The sequence below is a fragment of the Centruroides vittatus genome, unplaced genomic scaffold (genome assembly GCF_030686945.1).
Source record: "Centruroides vittatus isolate TY-2023 unplaced genomic scaffold, ASM3068694v2 contig_1159, whole genome shotgun sequence".
Taxonomy (NCBI): domain Eukaryota; kingdom Metazoa; phylum Arthropoda; class Arachnida; order Scorpiones; family Buthidae; genus Centruroides; species Centruroides vittatus.
This window is the reverse complement of record NW_027120745.1, coordinates 2,340,559-2,354,093: the sequence shown is the minus strand read 5'-3', so window position 1 is coordinate 2,354,093 and position 13,535 is coordinate 2,340,559. Positions and strand designations below refer to the sequence as shown.

The window sequence follows — 13,535 nt, the reverse complement described above, 5'->3', positions numbered from 1 at the left end:
TTCCGGATAATGATGTTTAATGTAGTGCACGAAATAAATTATTTGCATACGGGATACGTCAATGGAAGAATTTACATTTACGGAACTTTTGATGGAGAGAGAGAGAGAAGATTTATGTACTAAATCGAATTAATGAAAGAAAATATCGATCTTAGTTACTATTTTACACTGGCTAAAAATCGAATTTTCACAAATTTTATTTTAGAAAATGTATTTATTCACACGTTAAAATTGGTTTCTTAAACAAATTCCTGACTTCAAAGCAGAAAATTCCTTTGAGATTTTAAAGTTTCGAATATTTTATTAAATGTAAAAATCTAATTTTCAAGTGGAACCAAAAGATTTTTGGGAATTTAAAGTGGGAGATCAGATAACGTTTTATATTATTTCTACTGTAGAATATATATATATATATAATATAAAATTCTTCCAAAAGCTGAATTTCCTAAAAATATTTATACAAATCTTACCTACGTATCCGTTTTCACATACACAAGTGAAGCCATTTTCTTTCTGTTGACATCTCCCGCCGTTTTCACACGGACTCGAATAGCACAAATTAACTTCTGTATCGCATTCGTATTTATGATTCATGCCTTAAGTTAAAGGAGGGAAAAATTGCTGTGAAAATAATATATCGAAAACACGAAAAATAAAACTTAGTATACTATAATTTACCCGTAAACCCGGGTGGACATTTGCAAGAATAGGTGTTAACGGGGTGTATAGAACGAAATATAATAGTTTCAGAAGATATAAACTTAGACGAATTTCCATATTTCGTGACAGAATGACATTCTTCATAACTAATACACGGTTCGTGGACACATAAGTCATCTTCGAACGGCAATACCTGTCAAGAAAAATCATAATCGTTACTGGCAGCTTGGAAGCTTTAATGGATTTTTATCTATTCTGTAAGTCGAATTCGTTTAATTGACTATTAAGGTCAAATCGTCGGAAATTAAGCCATTTTTTTACCTCTTTTCTGAATAACTGGGAGAGAAAATTACGTCGTAAATATATAATAGATTCTAATTTTTTCCTTTCGTGATATTCTTTATCTCTCGCTTTAACGGCAAAAGTGACGTTGAGTATTCTGTTTTTAACTTCTGTGTCATCCTGAAAAATCATTCCAGTTATAAAATTTGCAATAAACCAGCTTATAAAATGGTTAATGTTACCCTTGGTGCCAAGATGGCGGCTCGTCTCCGATTCCAGCAAGGAAACAGTGGGACTCACTTTCTAACCTAACCTAACCTATTCTAATAAATTACTATAATTATTAGCAACCAAATTATTAGAATAGGTTAGGTTAGGTTAGGTTAGAACGTGCGTCCCACTGTTTCCTTGCTAAAAATCAGAGACGAGCCGCCATCTTGGCACCAAGGGTAACATTAACCTATAAAATAACTTTACAACTTACTTTTATATTAAATACAACTACATTTTCTTTGGAACAAGGCACTGTAGATGCTATTCCTTCTATAAACAATTCGTACACAGATGATAAGAAAATCTTCTCGTTTACTTCTTTTAATCTTAAAGTAACGCTATTTTTCAGCATTTGATCGCTAATCTGTCGTATATACAGTCTGCAAGTGGCCGTTACTTCGTTAACTCCATCTACATTTTTAAAAATGTACTTTTTACACGTCAATTAACACGTAATAGGTGTCAATTAACGTAAATAGATGTCAATTAACACGTAAAAATCATAATAAATTAACATTTATTATGATTTTTACGTGCATTGAATAACAGAAGAAAAGAATTGTATATTGTATAGTTTATTAAGACTACGAATAAAAACAAAAGTGAAAATACAGTACCGTCTTTTAAATTCCCCGAAGGACTAAGATGCAATTTCCATTTAGGCACAGACACGAATTAATAACGTAAAATGAAAACTCGTTAAATATTTTTTTCAGAAGTCATAAACTTTGTTTCGCGTGCCAGGAGATAGAGGATACGATTTTTAAACTTGTCCCGGTATACCAGAGGTTTAAATCCGACACAGAACATTAACTTCTTTTCCAATGGAAATGTCCATTCGGAGCGCAATAAAACTCCGTTACATCTTGATTTCCCCGCTACATCTCTCCATAGGGGCGATATCAAACTGATTTACTACTCTCCCCCCTTACCGAGTGGTTAATGGAAGTTGTTTCGACTCAATCGATTGTTGTTTCTAAAATTAATTTTACCAAGAAATGGGTGAGTCATCGATTACTATCGAGAGAGATGTCATTATTTTCGAAAAATCCTTTTACATTGATTACGTTTTGAATAATGAAACGTCGAAGAAGTGCTCTCGGTGGTTGTCGGTAATTTAATTGTAATTTAAATCCTATCGTCGGAATATTAATTTTATGTTAATATTTGAAGTTAATATAAAGGTAGAAATGAATAAATGACAAATTTACGGCATTAAAAATAGGATGAATCATCTAAAATCTGGATATTGATTCGACACGTGACAAACACGAAACTTCCACCACTGCAAACTCGCCATCAATCACGAAAAATTGTGATCGAACGTTTGACTTTAGACCAATAAAACGTGACGATAGTTAAATAGGAATTTCTAACGTAATTTGGTAAGCTTTCGTCTAATATTTCCAATGAAAATTAAACGATTAATACCAAATTTCTCATTATTTATTCTCAATTAAATGCCAGTTTACTCTAGGAAACACTCGAAGTTAACGAAAGAGAAACCTGTAAATAACCAAATTTCCGTTTGTTTAATTAAACGTATTTAAATTAACTTCAAACAGTTAAAACATTAACAAAAATTAGGACTTATAACTGTTTAAATTAATTAATTCTGGGCCGTCAATCGACGTATATAATAAGCGTTTGAAATTTTCCCGCATCGACGACAGGTGATGCATCTATTTTTTCCTATAAATGGTAAAAAAAAAATGAATGGAGGAAGAAGAGATGGGGGAGAGCCTCATAAGAGCTCTTTCTCTCATAAAAAGAGCGAAAAAAATACGTCACGTTCAAAAGCAATTGGGAATATATCAAGAGAGGAAGAAACCTTCGGTCGTTATAGCAACGTTCTTTATAGAATTAGAACTCTCTTACTAAACAAAAAGAGAGAACTAACTAATAAAGAACCGGAGAATGGAAGCAATACAGAAAAATTCAATTATGTAGCCCAATTCGTCCATTTATTTTCTCCAACTAAATATCTTCTATTAAGTTATTTTATTTACTAGTAAATTTGTTAACGTTACGAACTTTATTAAAACCCCAGCCACTCGAATCTTATAAAGGCTATCGCTTTTAAACAATCGATTGAACAATATAATAAAAGCCCTAAAGCGGCGAAAGATAATTCAATTTCGTAGAAGAAAATCTTCTCGTTAATTTGAAAAAATAAATTTTCTACCCGCTAACGGGACGTAAATCAAATGAAGTAGCAAATGTCGAGTTAACGAGAAACCGATCACATAATTTGTTTTAACAAGAAGAGACGAGAGAAAGGGAATTCTTCTCTTCAATAATTCCAAGTTTTTGTTGGTAAATATATATATATATATTACCATTTCCGGGAGACAATTCTCTTAATTAAAGCTAGCAGAATAACAGATGAGAACCATCTCTGGAGTCTTTGTTTGCTCCAGAGGAACGGAGTAATTATCTCAACCTATTAAATATGAAGGATGCTAAATACTTCAGGCTAAAACTCTGCTACACTTAATTCATTTAGTATTTTATATATATATATGTATATATATATATATATATAAATTACAACAAAAAAAGAATGAATGGCGGCCATAATTATGTTTTGAAAAATGATGTTTTGTTTATTAACAGAACATCTTAATAATGTACGTGAGTTTGCTTTTTTTTTTTTTAATATAAACAAACCAGCGTATGTTAATGTGAAGAAACTATACTGAGAAACCGTAATGTGTTGTGCAGCAGAGATCGATGCTACTTATTAAAAAACACGACAGTTCGTTTATTATTTTTATCGTAAAATATAAACTCGGGGCATTATAAAATAAAATAAAATAAAAAAATCACAAAATGAAATGTTGTAATAAAAAATTCAATATTATAAATATTAAATAGGCAAGAATACATTTCCGAGTAAAGAAAGAAGAGAAATTGAAATGCATCCCTGTTTAAAATATTCACAGATAAACTAAAATATAACGGTATAGCGTAATGCCGTAATTCAAACAATTACGTAAAATACAAGACACCGAAATATAGTAAAAAGAAAATGGCGGAACGTAGAGATCGTTGTAATTCTTCTTTTTTTTGTTTTTTACGTTAAGATTTTTACATAAATAAATTTTTGTGTAAATCAGATAATAAAAGAGAGAGGAAAAAAAAAATTATATTTCTAAGAAAAGTTCGACTTATCTCCTTACTTTTCCTGCAGGAAAAAAAAAGTATTCCCATGGAAAAAAGCGCAGTATTTTCATGAATAATAAATAACTCCCACACAGTGTCACGTGAATTATTCATGAGACCACAATATCGCGAGAGCACACCAGTTTCGGAAATTATATCCGACGTATTTACGATCATTACTTCCCCCCAGAATGTTGGCTTTCCCTACTTACCGACCTTCACAATCGACACTTCGGCACGGTTCCGCCTCCCCCCCCAAAAAAAAATCTCCAAATGTTAATTATCTCGCGCGAGTGGATGAAATTACATACAAATTTCCCTATAACAAATCGATGAGGGATAATTGAGATTTACGACGACAATCGACTTCAATCGTCGGAAGGACACGTTTCTCCACTTATCACTTTCGGAGTATTAACGGGGGTTTTGACTGAATCGTTTGAAAATTACTTCACTTTGTCTACCAATTACGAGTCTCGAAACATATTCGTACGTCGGGGGATCGATAACGCGATTACTCGCAACTGATTTTACACTTTCGGGGGACAGACAGTGACCGTTAGGACACCTGGCAAACCTTCAGGAAAAAAAAGAAAAATCGATACAAAAGCTGTAGCGTGAGTTGTAACCATCTGCTGAAGACTTTAAATATGTTTTTTTGTGTTTGAAACTAGATAAATAAATGAGAATATTGTGCTCGGTCTAGGCCTACTTTGATCGATAAGAACATGTGACATTTTATGTTTTCCTTGGTTAAAAATATAATCATACTGGAAAACATTATTAACTAGTGGTCGAAATTGTCGATAAATTTGACAACACACGCGATGATAACCGAAGTAAAAGCGTATAATTAGATTTGGTAAATATTGTGAATGTTTTATAATGTCGTTTCGCACCCGCGACTCGTTTATTGCGTTAAAAATATCATTTAATAACTTAATAACTAATTTTCTTTTTATAAAAATAAAAGTATAATTAGTATTATATCGAATTTATATATTCAATATTTTAATTATGTTACTGTAGTATTTTAATAGAAACGAATAATTATATTTTATTGATCGGTTATATCGTGTATCAGGAAATGTTACCTATGGTTCCAAAATGGCGGGTCGTCTCCGATTCCAGCAAATAGAAGAAAGGAAACAGTGGGGACGCGCGTTCTAACCTAACCTACTCTAAGAAATTACCATAATTATTACCAACGAAATTATTAGAATAGGTTAGGTTAGAACGGGTCCCCACTGTTTCCTTTCTTCTATTTGCTGGAATCGGAAACGAGCCGCCATTTTGGAACCATAGGTAACATCAACCGGAAAATGTAATTCTATATTGCTTTAATAGTTACATGGAATACTGTATGTGTTTTTAAAAGACACTCGACTTAACCGATTTTGGCTATAGCGGACACCCCTTCCCCCAACTAATCCGTTATGTCGAGGGTCTATCGAGAATAAATATTAAATGCATAAAAGATTCTTTCACTTACCAAATACTCCGATTTCGAATTTGGCATCCAATTTTGTCCTGTCCTGAAAATTGAGATTTGGATGAAAGTGGATGATTCCCGTGCCTTCTTCTACGTCGAGGTATTTCGAATTTCCCGAAAGCAATCGATATTGTAGCTCATCGCCAACATCTGGATCAAAAGCGGGTATACGACCTAAAGATTCTCGAGGAAGATAGGACCCGTATACGTTGGCTACAATAAGAAAATCATTAAGTACGGGGGCATTGTCGTTAACGTCGGTCACCCAAATGTCTACGTCCACATCTTGTCGAAGAGGAGGTGACGAAGCACGTATGACTAAACTGTAACGTTTTTTAGGCGATTCGTAATCAAAATCTGTTTTACAGATCAGATCGGCAGATTTTCCAGGATGGGGAAGAAGATGGAATAAATGGCCGTCTGGACCGTCTACTATTCTATAATAAATGACGGCATTTGCCCCCTCGTCTGGATCTGTAGCTTCGATCTCTCCTACTACCGATCCTTGAATGGTATTTTCCGATACAAATAACGTTATTCTATCCGTATTGAAACTTGGAGGATTGTCGTTGACGTCTTGAACCTGTATAGTAACGGATACAGTAGAAGACAGAGGTGGAGAACCTCTATCCATAGCGCGAACTACCAGTTGATACATAGCCACAGATTCCCTGTCTAAAAGTTTTTCGGTTCGAATGACTCCGGCTGTAGGATCGATACTAAAAGTACTTTCCGGATCAGAATTTAAATGATATCTAACTTGGCCATTAAGACCGATATCTGGATCGGGTGCGGAAACTTGTACCACACTCGTACCCACCAGAACATCTTCGCTGATACTAGTGACGTATCTGGGAACGGTAAAAATGGGCGGATTATCGTTGATGTCCAACACTTCGATTTCTACATTAGTAGTATCTGTCAGCGACGGCATTCCGTGATCTCTCGCTGTGACAACTAGAGAATAGGCTGGAACCAATTCTCTATCTAATTTTCTCGTGGTTATTATGGCCCCTGTTAAAGAATCGATTGAAAATTCGGGGACGTGATCCATAGTGTACGTAACTCTGGCATTTTCGCCTTCGTCTCCATCCCAAGCTTCTACGATCAGTACTGTCGTGCCCGATGGTGCATCTTCGGATACACTCGAACTATAGGGTGATCCCTCGAATATGGGTCTGTGTGTATTTGCATCCGTAATATTAATATAAACTGTAGCTGTATCTGATCGGCCACCTATATCGGTAGCCGTTACAGTTAGAGCAAAGTTTCTTTCTAAATCAAAGTCTAAAGGTTGGGCGATATTTATAATTCCGCCATTTTCTCGACTCGTTATCGAGAAACGATCTCTCGTGTTACCTCTCGATATGTGGTACGTTAAACGCTGATCGGCATCTTCATCGTGAGCGATGACTGTCACAACGTGAGAACCCGGAGGTTCTAATTCGCTAATGCTGACTTCGTATAATTTTGGATTAAATACAGGATCGTTATCGTTTACATCTTGAATGCGAATAGTGACATTACAAGTAGAGAATCTTGGTGGAACACCTTGATCGGTAGCTACTACAGTAAAATGATAAACGGACGTAATTTCTCTATCAATAATTCCCGATGTAATTATCCATCCACTCGAGGGTTGTATGGCAATGGGCATTAGTGGATCTTTCCTCTGAATACTATATTCTATGTTGCCATTTTTCCCGTCGTCTGGATCGTACGCTTGAACTAAAATCACTTTATGACCGATCGGAACATTTTCGGCTAACGACTCTTCTATTATATCTGCATAAAACTGTGGCGAATTATCGTTGACATCGATAACATTAATAGTTATTTGAGTGGTATTAGATCGTGGAGGTGAACCATTATCTTGAGCTCTCACTAGTAATTTATAAGAACGAACACTTTCGTAATCTAGTTGAGACGACACAGTCAAAATTCCATTCGACGGATTTAAATAAAAATGGCTCTGTGTATTGCCACCGATGATGGCGTATCTAATTTCTGCGTTAACTCCTTCATCCGCATCGACTGCTCGAATCTGCAAAATATCGGGCGATAACTTGGAATCGACGTCTTCTCTAATGGTTGCATTATAACTACTTTCGCTAAATTGCGGATAATTATCGTTGTCGTCCTCAACGGTGACTATAACTTGAGCTTCACCGGTTCTTCTCCGAGTTATATCTTCCGCAGAATCTGTAGCAATAACTTCTATCTGGTATTCCGATATCGTTTCCCTATCAAGCTTTCTCGCGATCGTGATATCCCCGCCATAAGGATCGATTCTGAAAGGCGACGTGTCGTCCTTAAGACTATACTCCACTTCGGAATTAGATCCGGAATCTTGATCGGTGGCTCTAACAGTTAGAACTGTAGTCCAGATTGGAGAACTTTCTTTAATTTTTGGATAATATACATCCTGTTCGAACACTGGAACGTGATCGTTTACGTCTTCGACGTAAACCTTCAGCATGGTTGTGGCCGTAGCTGGTGGTATCCCGTCGTCGACTGCTTTAATTTTTAAATAATGTATATCCATGTACTCCCTATCCAAAACTGTGGTAGTTTTCACCTCACCGGAGAACAAATCGACCTCGAACATTGTCTGGCTTCGTGAATCTACGGTTGCATGAATAGAAAATGTAACTCTACCTCTTTCTGGATCTGTAGCGTTTAGTGTTATCACACGATAACCTATAGCATTTTCTTCCGGTACACGAACCACATATAAATCTTTATCGAAAGAGGGAGGCCAGTTCCTCATTTCTCTTCTTCCTCTTCCGATTTAATTTCGTTGCAATTGGTGCAAAATACGATTTCCAGGCGTTGTATCTGTTCTATTTCGCATTTAACCCGGACGTTAACCGTAATCGAAAACTCGGACGAAGTACAGAACGATTTCTTGGCCACCAGATCTCCGGATGACCTTTCGATAGCGTAACGATCATCGGAAGGTTGATCGAAAGCGATCAAACATCTGCCAAGTTCTAGAGGAAGCAGAGACTTTAGTCCAATCAACAGCTGGCTCTTTTTCGGGCATCTGACGTGATTCGATACGATCAACAGATGACGATCGTCCGAAAGGCTGGTATCATCATCCACGCACCGTATTATTACGGGTAAACTGGCGTGCTCGATGACTGGACGATGCCTCAACCCGTGAGACTTAACGTAGAGAGTCAACGAGGGTCGACACGCCACGGATCGTTTCAAGTAAAGTCCACCATCTCCGATCGATAAGTCGAAATAACTTGCCACGTGCGAATCCGTACGTTTACGATCAATTACGTAATGCGTACCTGATATCCAACTAGCGTTGAATAACAATCGTCCGATCCTATTGTGATTTCCAGTCAAGAAAACATCGTAAGCCAGGCATAAGTGGAGCAAGAGGAGGAGAAACGATAACGCGGCTCCATCCATTTCTATCTTTGTGGATAAACAGCAACAGTAACATCGGGACGGCCAGTAACCAACAGACTCGATCAATCGTCACGGCGCGTGCGTGTCTGGCGCCGCTTATTGGCGAGACTAGGTTGCTATTAGTAACGCTCCGCCTTTTTCTACGGGAGACGTAATGCCGATAATTTACTAAATTAATAAAATTTTTAGCATTAATATTGTCGTTTTATAATTTTTTTAAAAAAGTTTTATTATTTCATATACTTTTACATAAGTTAAATCAGTTGTTTTATAAAGAATTAAATATTTCTTTATTAGTGCGATATTTCTTTCATAGATGGCGACACGTGTATTTTATGAATTTTAATTTAAACGAATTAATAAGTCGTTCTTAGAATTTCAAAAGTTTTTTAAAAGTATTAAATAAATTTATATAATTAAAAATGAAATTAATTCAAATATATCTTTTCACCATTCGTTTGTTTTTCGTGTAAGTACATATTTAAACATTTTTACTTTACGATTTGAAAATTACCCACCGTCGTGTGTTGTTTTATACCGTTTTTATCTGCCATTTTTTCTTTAAAAATAGCATTTTAAGGGGAGAAAAATAATGACATTTCTTTTAACTTCTTTTACCTTATTCCCGTGAGAATTTTCTTTTACTCGTATCCACTCTTTACTCTCTTCGTAGCCATATTTTCTTTTAGCAGTTAATCTCTCGTCGGCCATTTTTAACCTTAAACTTTCGGTTTATTTTATTTTATTTTCAAAATTCTACAGAGTTTATATTTCTCAGATTATTATTTTCGTCTGCCCGAAAGAAATCACTCGAGAAATAAGTGAAGCATCAATCTCTGTCGTCCTAATACAATCCTCAAGTACAGTACAACATTGTTTATTTCGCCTCTTCTCTTTTGAACAAAAAATATAATTATTTAGCTCGTTTTGTGGATAATCTTTCGCGGCATCATCTTCAGATGCAAATTTTTAATTACTATACGAAGAAAAACGCTTCTTTCCTTTATTTAAAGCTATACGGAATGTAGTACCATTTATCAAATTCAACAATTAAATACAGTGTACTTCAATGTAAATCCTTCCGTGTAATCCAATAAAACACTTTGGTAGACGTATCCCACAGCAATTTCTGATTAGCGAATTGTTTTTTATTTACAATTGAACTACAATATAACATATTGTAGTTTTATATACAATATAATTGCTGTGAGATACGTCTACCAAAGTGTTTTATTGGATTACAGAGACGGATTTACATTGAAATCTACCATACAGCGAGCCGATTATATATTAAATACAGTGTGTTTACGCTTTATACACTTACTTAAAACGTTTATATCCTATTAGATACGGAAGGAAAATATACGAAGAATCGGAGTATTTTTCCATTACACAACTTTTACCACAATCTTACGATAGAGCAGAGATTCCAATGCTAAACGGTAAGTGTAGAGATTTATTATACCTTTACCGTAGAGACTACTCGTATAACCGACACGCTATTAGTTTCAGGAAAGACCGCTTGCACCGTTAATGCGAATTTAGTTATTACGACTATAACCATTATTAAACCGGAAACAATGGTGAGATATAAAAACAGTATACAGTAATTCATATATAAAAAAGTACGGTTTTTTTTTCTGTAGACTTTCAATGTCGATTTAATCGTGGTACAAACTTGGCAAGATGGTCGTCTTTTGGAACCGAAACACATCCGTCTTCCTCGAAAATTAGATCCAGAATGGGTTCAAGAACTGTGGTTACCGGATACTTATATCCATAGCGTGCACGGAAACTATCAAAAAGCTTTAATTTCTAATCAAATCGTTTATCTTCACGCCAATCATACTTTACTTATTAGAACGAGGTAAACGAATCTATTAATCGACCGTTTAATTAATTTTATTATTTAAACATTTCTTTCGTACTTTCAGGTTATTTTTAACTCTTTCGTGTTTCATGGATCTTCGCAAATTCCCTCACGATGTTCAACTTTGCCGAATTGGTCTTCAAAGCCGTAAGCGATTTAAACGTTGTAGTCATTTCGATCGTTCTTAATGCCACTTTATTCTTTATTTTAGAGTCTTATTCCGCGGATGAGTTAATCTTCCGATGGTCTAAGGCCGTGGTTTTCGAATCGGATATTATTTTGCCGGAGTTTGATATCGTCAATGTCGAATCTCTAACGACCCAAGTCGGAGATAATGACAGTATAAAATTAAATATATACGTAAAGAGTTTTTCGAGCCCGATAAAATTAATGGAAATGAAATATTTGCAGGAAACAGCACGGTTCTTATAGCCGTTATTCACTTGGAACGTCGTCAACAGTTCTATTTCTTGTACGTTTACGTGCCGAGTGTATTGGAAGTGTTCGTCTGTATGTTATCTTTTGCCTTTGATGTCGATCAGGCCTTCGTACGCTTTGGGTTACTCTCCATCAGTATTTTAACTTTGGTTATTCAAAGGAGCATCATCTTCGTACCGTCTGCATTCGTAAAAGCAATCGATATTTGGTATTGTGGATGTCTAACACTCGTTTTTTCGTCCATAATAGAATATGCCGTAGTCTACAGATTGCACTTAAAATGGAAGAAACGTAAAGAGGTATTCGATAGTATTTTTTACCAATAAGTTAATTAAATAATGAAAAAAATATATTCATTTCAAATGTTTTTCTAGAACATACCGAGATTTGTTCCTCCCGTAGCGTTTACTCAAATGACAAATAAGTTTAACGATCGAACATCAACTTCTATAGATCGAACAGCGGCAATTCTACTTCCATTTATTTTCTGTGTTTTAATAATTAGTTACGTCGTGTTTTATTCTCTGAGACTTACGTAGACAAGTGTATATAATAATTTATATAAATACATTTACCGTTTATCTTCGTGTCGTTACGCATCGCGTTAAAAATTAACTCAAAAAGTCAATTGTTAAATTAATAGCGAAAATAAAGTGTGTTTGAGATATTAAACGTTTCAATAATTTTTTCTCGCAAATTTAAGCTAATATTTATGTTTTTTTTTATAATATAAATCTGTGTTATTTGATTTAATACTTGATAAAATAATAGATAACTTATTTAATTTACTGACACGGTATTTAAAACCTTGAAATAACTATGGTCAAAGCTCCGAACAATCACCAATAGGAACGTAAAAAAATATGGCTGTTGTTGGGAGTGGCCGTTCTTTGGAGATTATTTTGTAATTTAAAGTATATATATATTAAACAAAGGGAACCAATTATTAAAAACCCGAGTGTTTTTTGCTGTATGTATGAATATTAGTGTATGTGTATGTGTGGGAAGGCAGGATTATGTTCATCCTCTTTGAAGCTTAATAACTCCTGTGCCTTTTGTCCAAAACTTATGAAATTTTGCAGGGAGGTTTGTGCATTAGGGGAGATCGATTCTATTAAACTTTCGTGGTTAAAGATCCAAGGGGATAGGGAGAGAGAGAGAGAGGAGGTCCTATCTCGAGTGGGGTCGTACTTAATGGCGATTTTACTGGTTATTACCATTTACAATTTTTTATAAAACCCATCCGTACCCCGAAAATTAAGCATTTTGCCATTTATAGCTGTTTACAAAACAGATCTTTACTTTTACTCATTCAACTTCCATAAACCCGAATTGGAACATTAACAATAATTTACTGTATATTCACCGTATCGCTATTCAATGGTCGTTTACGTGGTCTCCCACAAAAATCGATAAAAACAAAAAAGTTTTATGGTAATTATGGTACAAGTCGTTTCATAAAACTGGAAATAACTGATACGTTACATTAATTACGTACGACCAATGAATATGCATTAATCGTCCGTTATAATTCAGCAATCTTAACATTCAATTATTTAAAAATAACAGAGATGATATCACATATATTAAATACTTTTAAATAAAAGCCTTTTGCTTTATTCAGTTTATATTTAAATAAATTTATTCATATTCGAAATATTAAAATGTTTAGCTCGAGAATACCGAAGTTTCGTCATTCAACATCTCCTTTGCTTGTCAAAGAAATGTCTGAATTTTAAATTTCGAAGTTTATTTTATTTAGAACCTTACAAAATTATAAAAGTTTAACGAAAATTTGTAAAAGATGTGATAATTTATTAAATTTTTATGGGCCCGGGTAATTTGTATACGAAATTAGTTAATCCCCTCGGCATGTCTTGCGAAGTTTTAACACGACGACAGAATATTCGGAAAGGGAGAACTTTC

The 13,535-nt window shown here is 34.8% G+C and overlaps 2 protein-coding genes across 4 annotated transcripts in view; one reads left to right on the top strand and one right to left on the bottom strand.

Annotated features, from left to right (window-relative positions):
- The window catches only part of LOC136980702 (protocadherin-like wing polarity protein stan), a 33,574-nt gene extending 24,211 nt beyond the window's left edge, over window positions 1-9,363 (bottom strand). For both annotated transcript variants that reach the window (XM_067276895.1, XM_067276903.1), the window contains exons 1-5: window positions 5,873-9,363; window positions 1,427-1,626; window positions 982-1,122; window positions 679-853; window positions 471-596 (exon numbers count right to left, since the gene is read on the bottom strand). In XM_067276895.1, the coding sequence (XP_067132996.1) occupies window positions 471-596; window positions 679-853; window positions 982-1,122; window positions 1,427-1,626; window positions 5,873-8,642 (3,412 nt within the window). In that variant the 5' untranslated portion in view covers window positions 8,643-9,363. The remainder of the gene's footprint in view (window positions 1-470; window positions 597-678; window positions 854-981; window positions 1,123-1,426; window positions 1,627-5,872) is intronic.
- A 337-nt stretch (window positions 9,364-9,700) lies between these two features.
- On the top strand, window positions 9,701-12,214 carry LOC136980767 (glycine receptor subunit alphaZ1-like). 2 transcript variants are annotated; one of them, XM_067276967.1, is made up of 8 exons: window positions 9,701-9,770; window positions 10,649-10,743; window positions 10,814-10,884; window positions 10,948-11,168; window positions 11,236-11,318; window positions 11,383-11,511; window positions 11,583-11,908; window positions 11,984-12,214. In XM_067276967.1, exons 1-8 carry the CDS (start codon window positions 9,724-9,726, stop codon window positions 12,146-12,148), a joined length of 1,137 nt encoding a protein of 378 aa, XP_067133068.1. In that variant the 5' UTR covers window positions 9,701-9,723; the 3' UTR covers window positions 12,149-12,214. The 2 variants fall into 2 exon arrangements, with proteins under 2 accessions (XP_067133068.1, XP_067133061.1); XM_067276960.1 differs by having other exon boundaries at window positions 10,808-10,884.
- Window positions 12,215-13,535: the final 1,321 nt, after the last annotated feature.

Bases quoted from the DNA above. Each gene is read 5' to 3' on its own strand.
- LOC136980767 (XM_067276960.1), top strand. From the start codon at position 9,724: ATGAAATTAATTCAAATATATCTTTTCACCATTCGTTTGTTTTTCGT. The intron at 10,885-10,947 runs GTGAGATATAAA...TTTTTTCTGTAG, and splicing joins TTATTAAACCGGAAACAATG to ACTTTCAATGTCGATTTAAT. The intron at 11,909-11,983 runs GTATTCGATAGT...ATGTTTTTCTAG, and splicing joins AATGGAAGAAACGTAAAGAG to AACATACCGAGATTTGTTCC.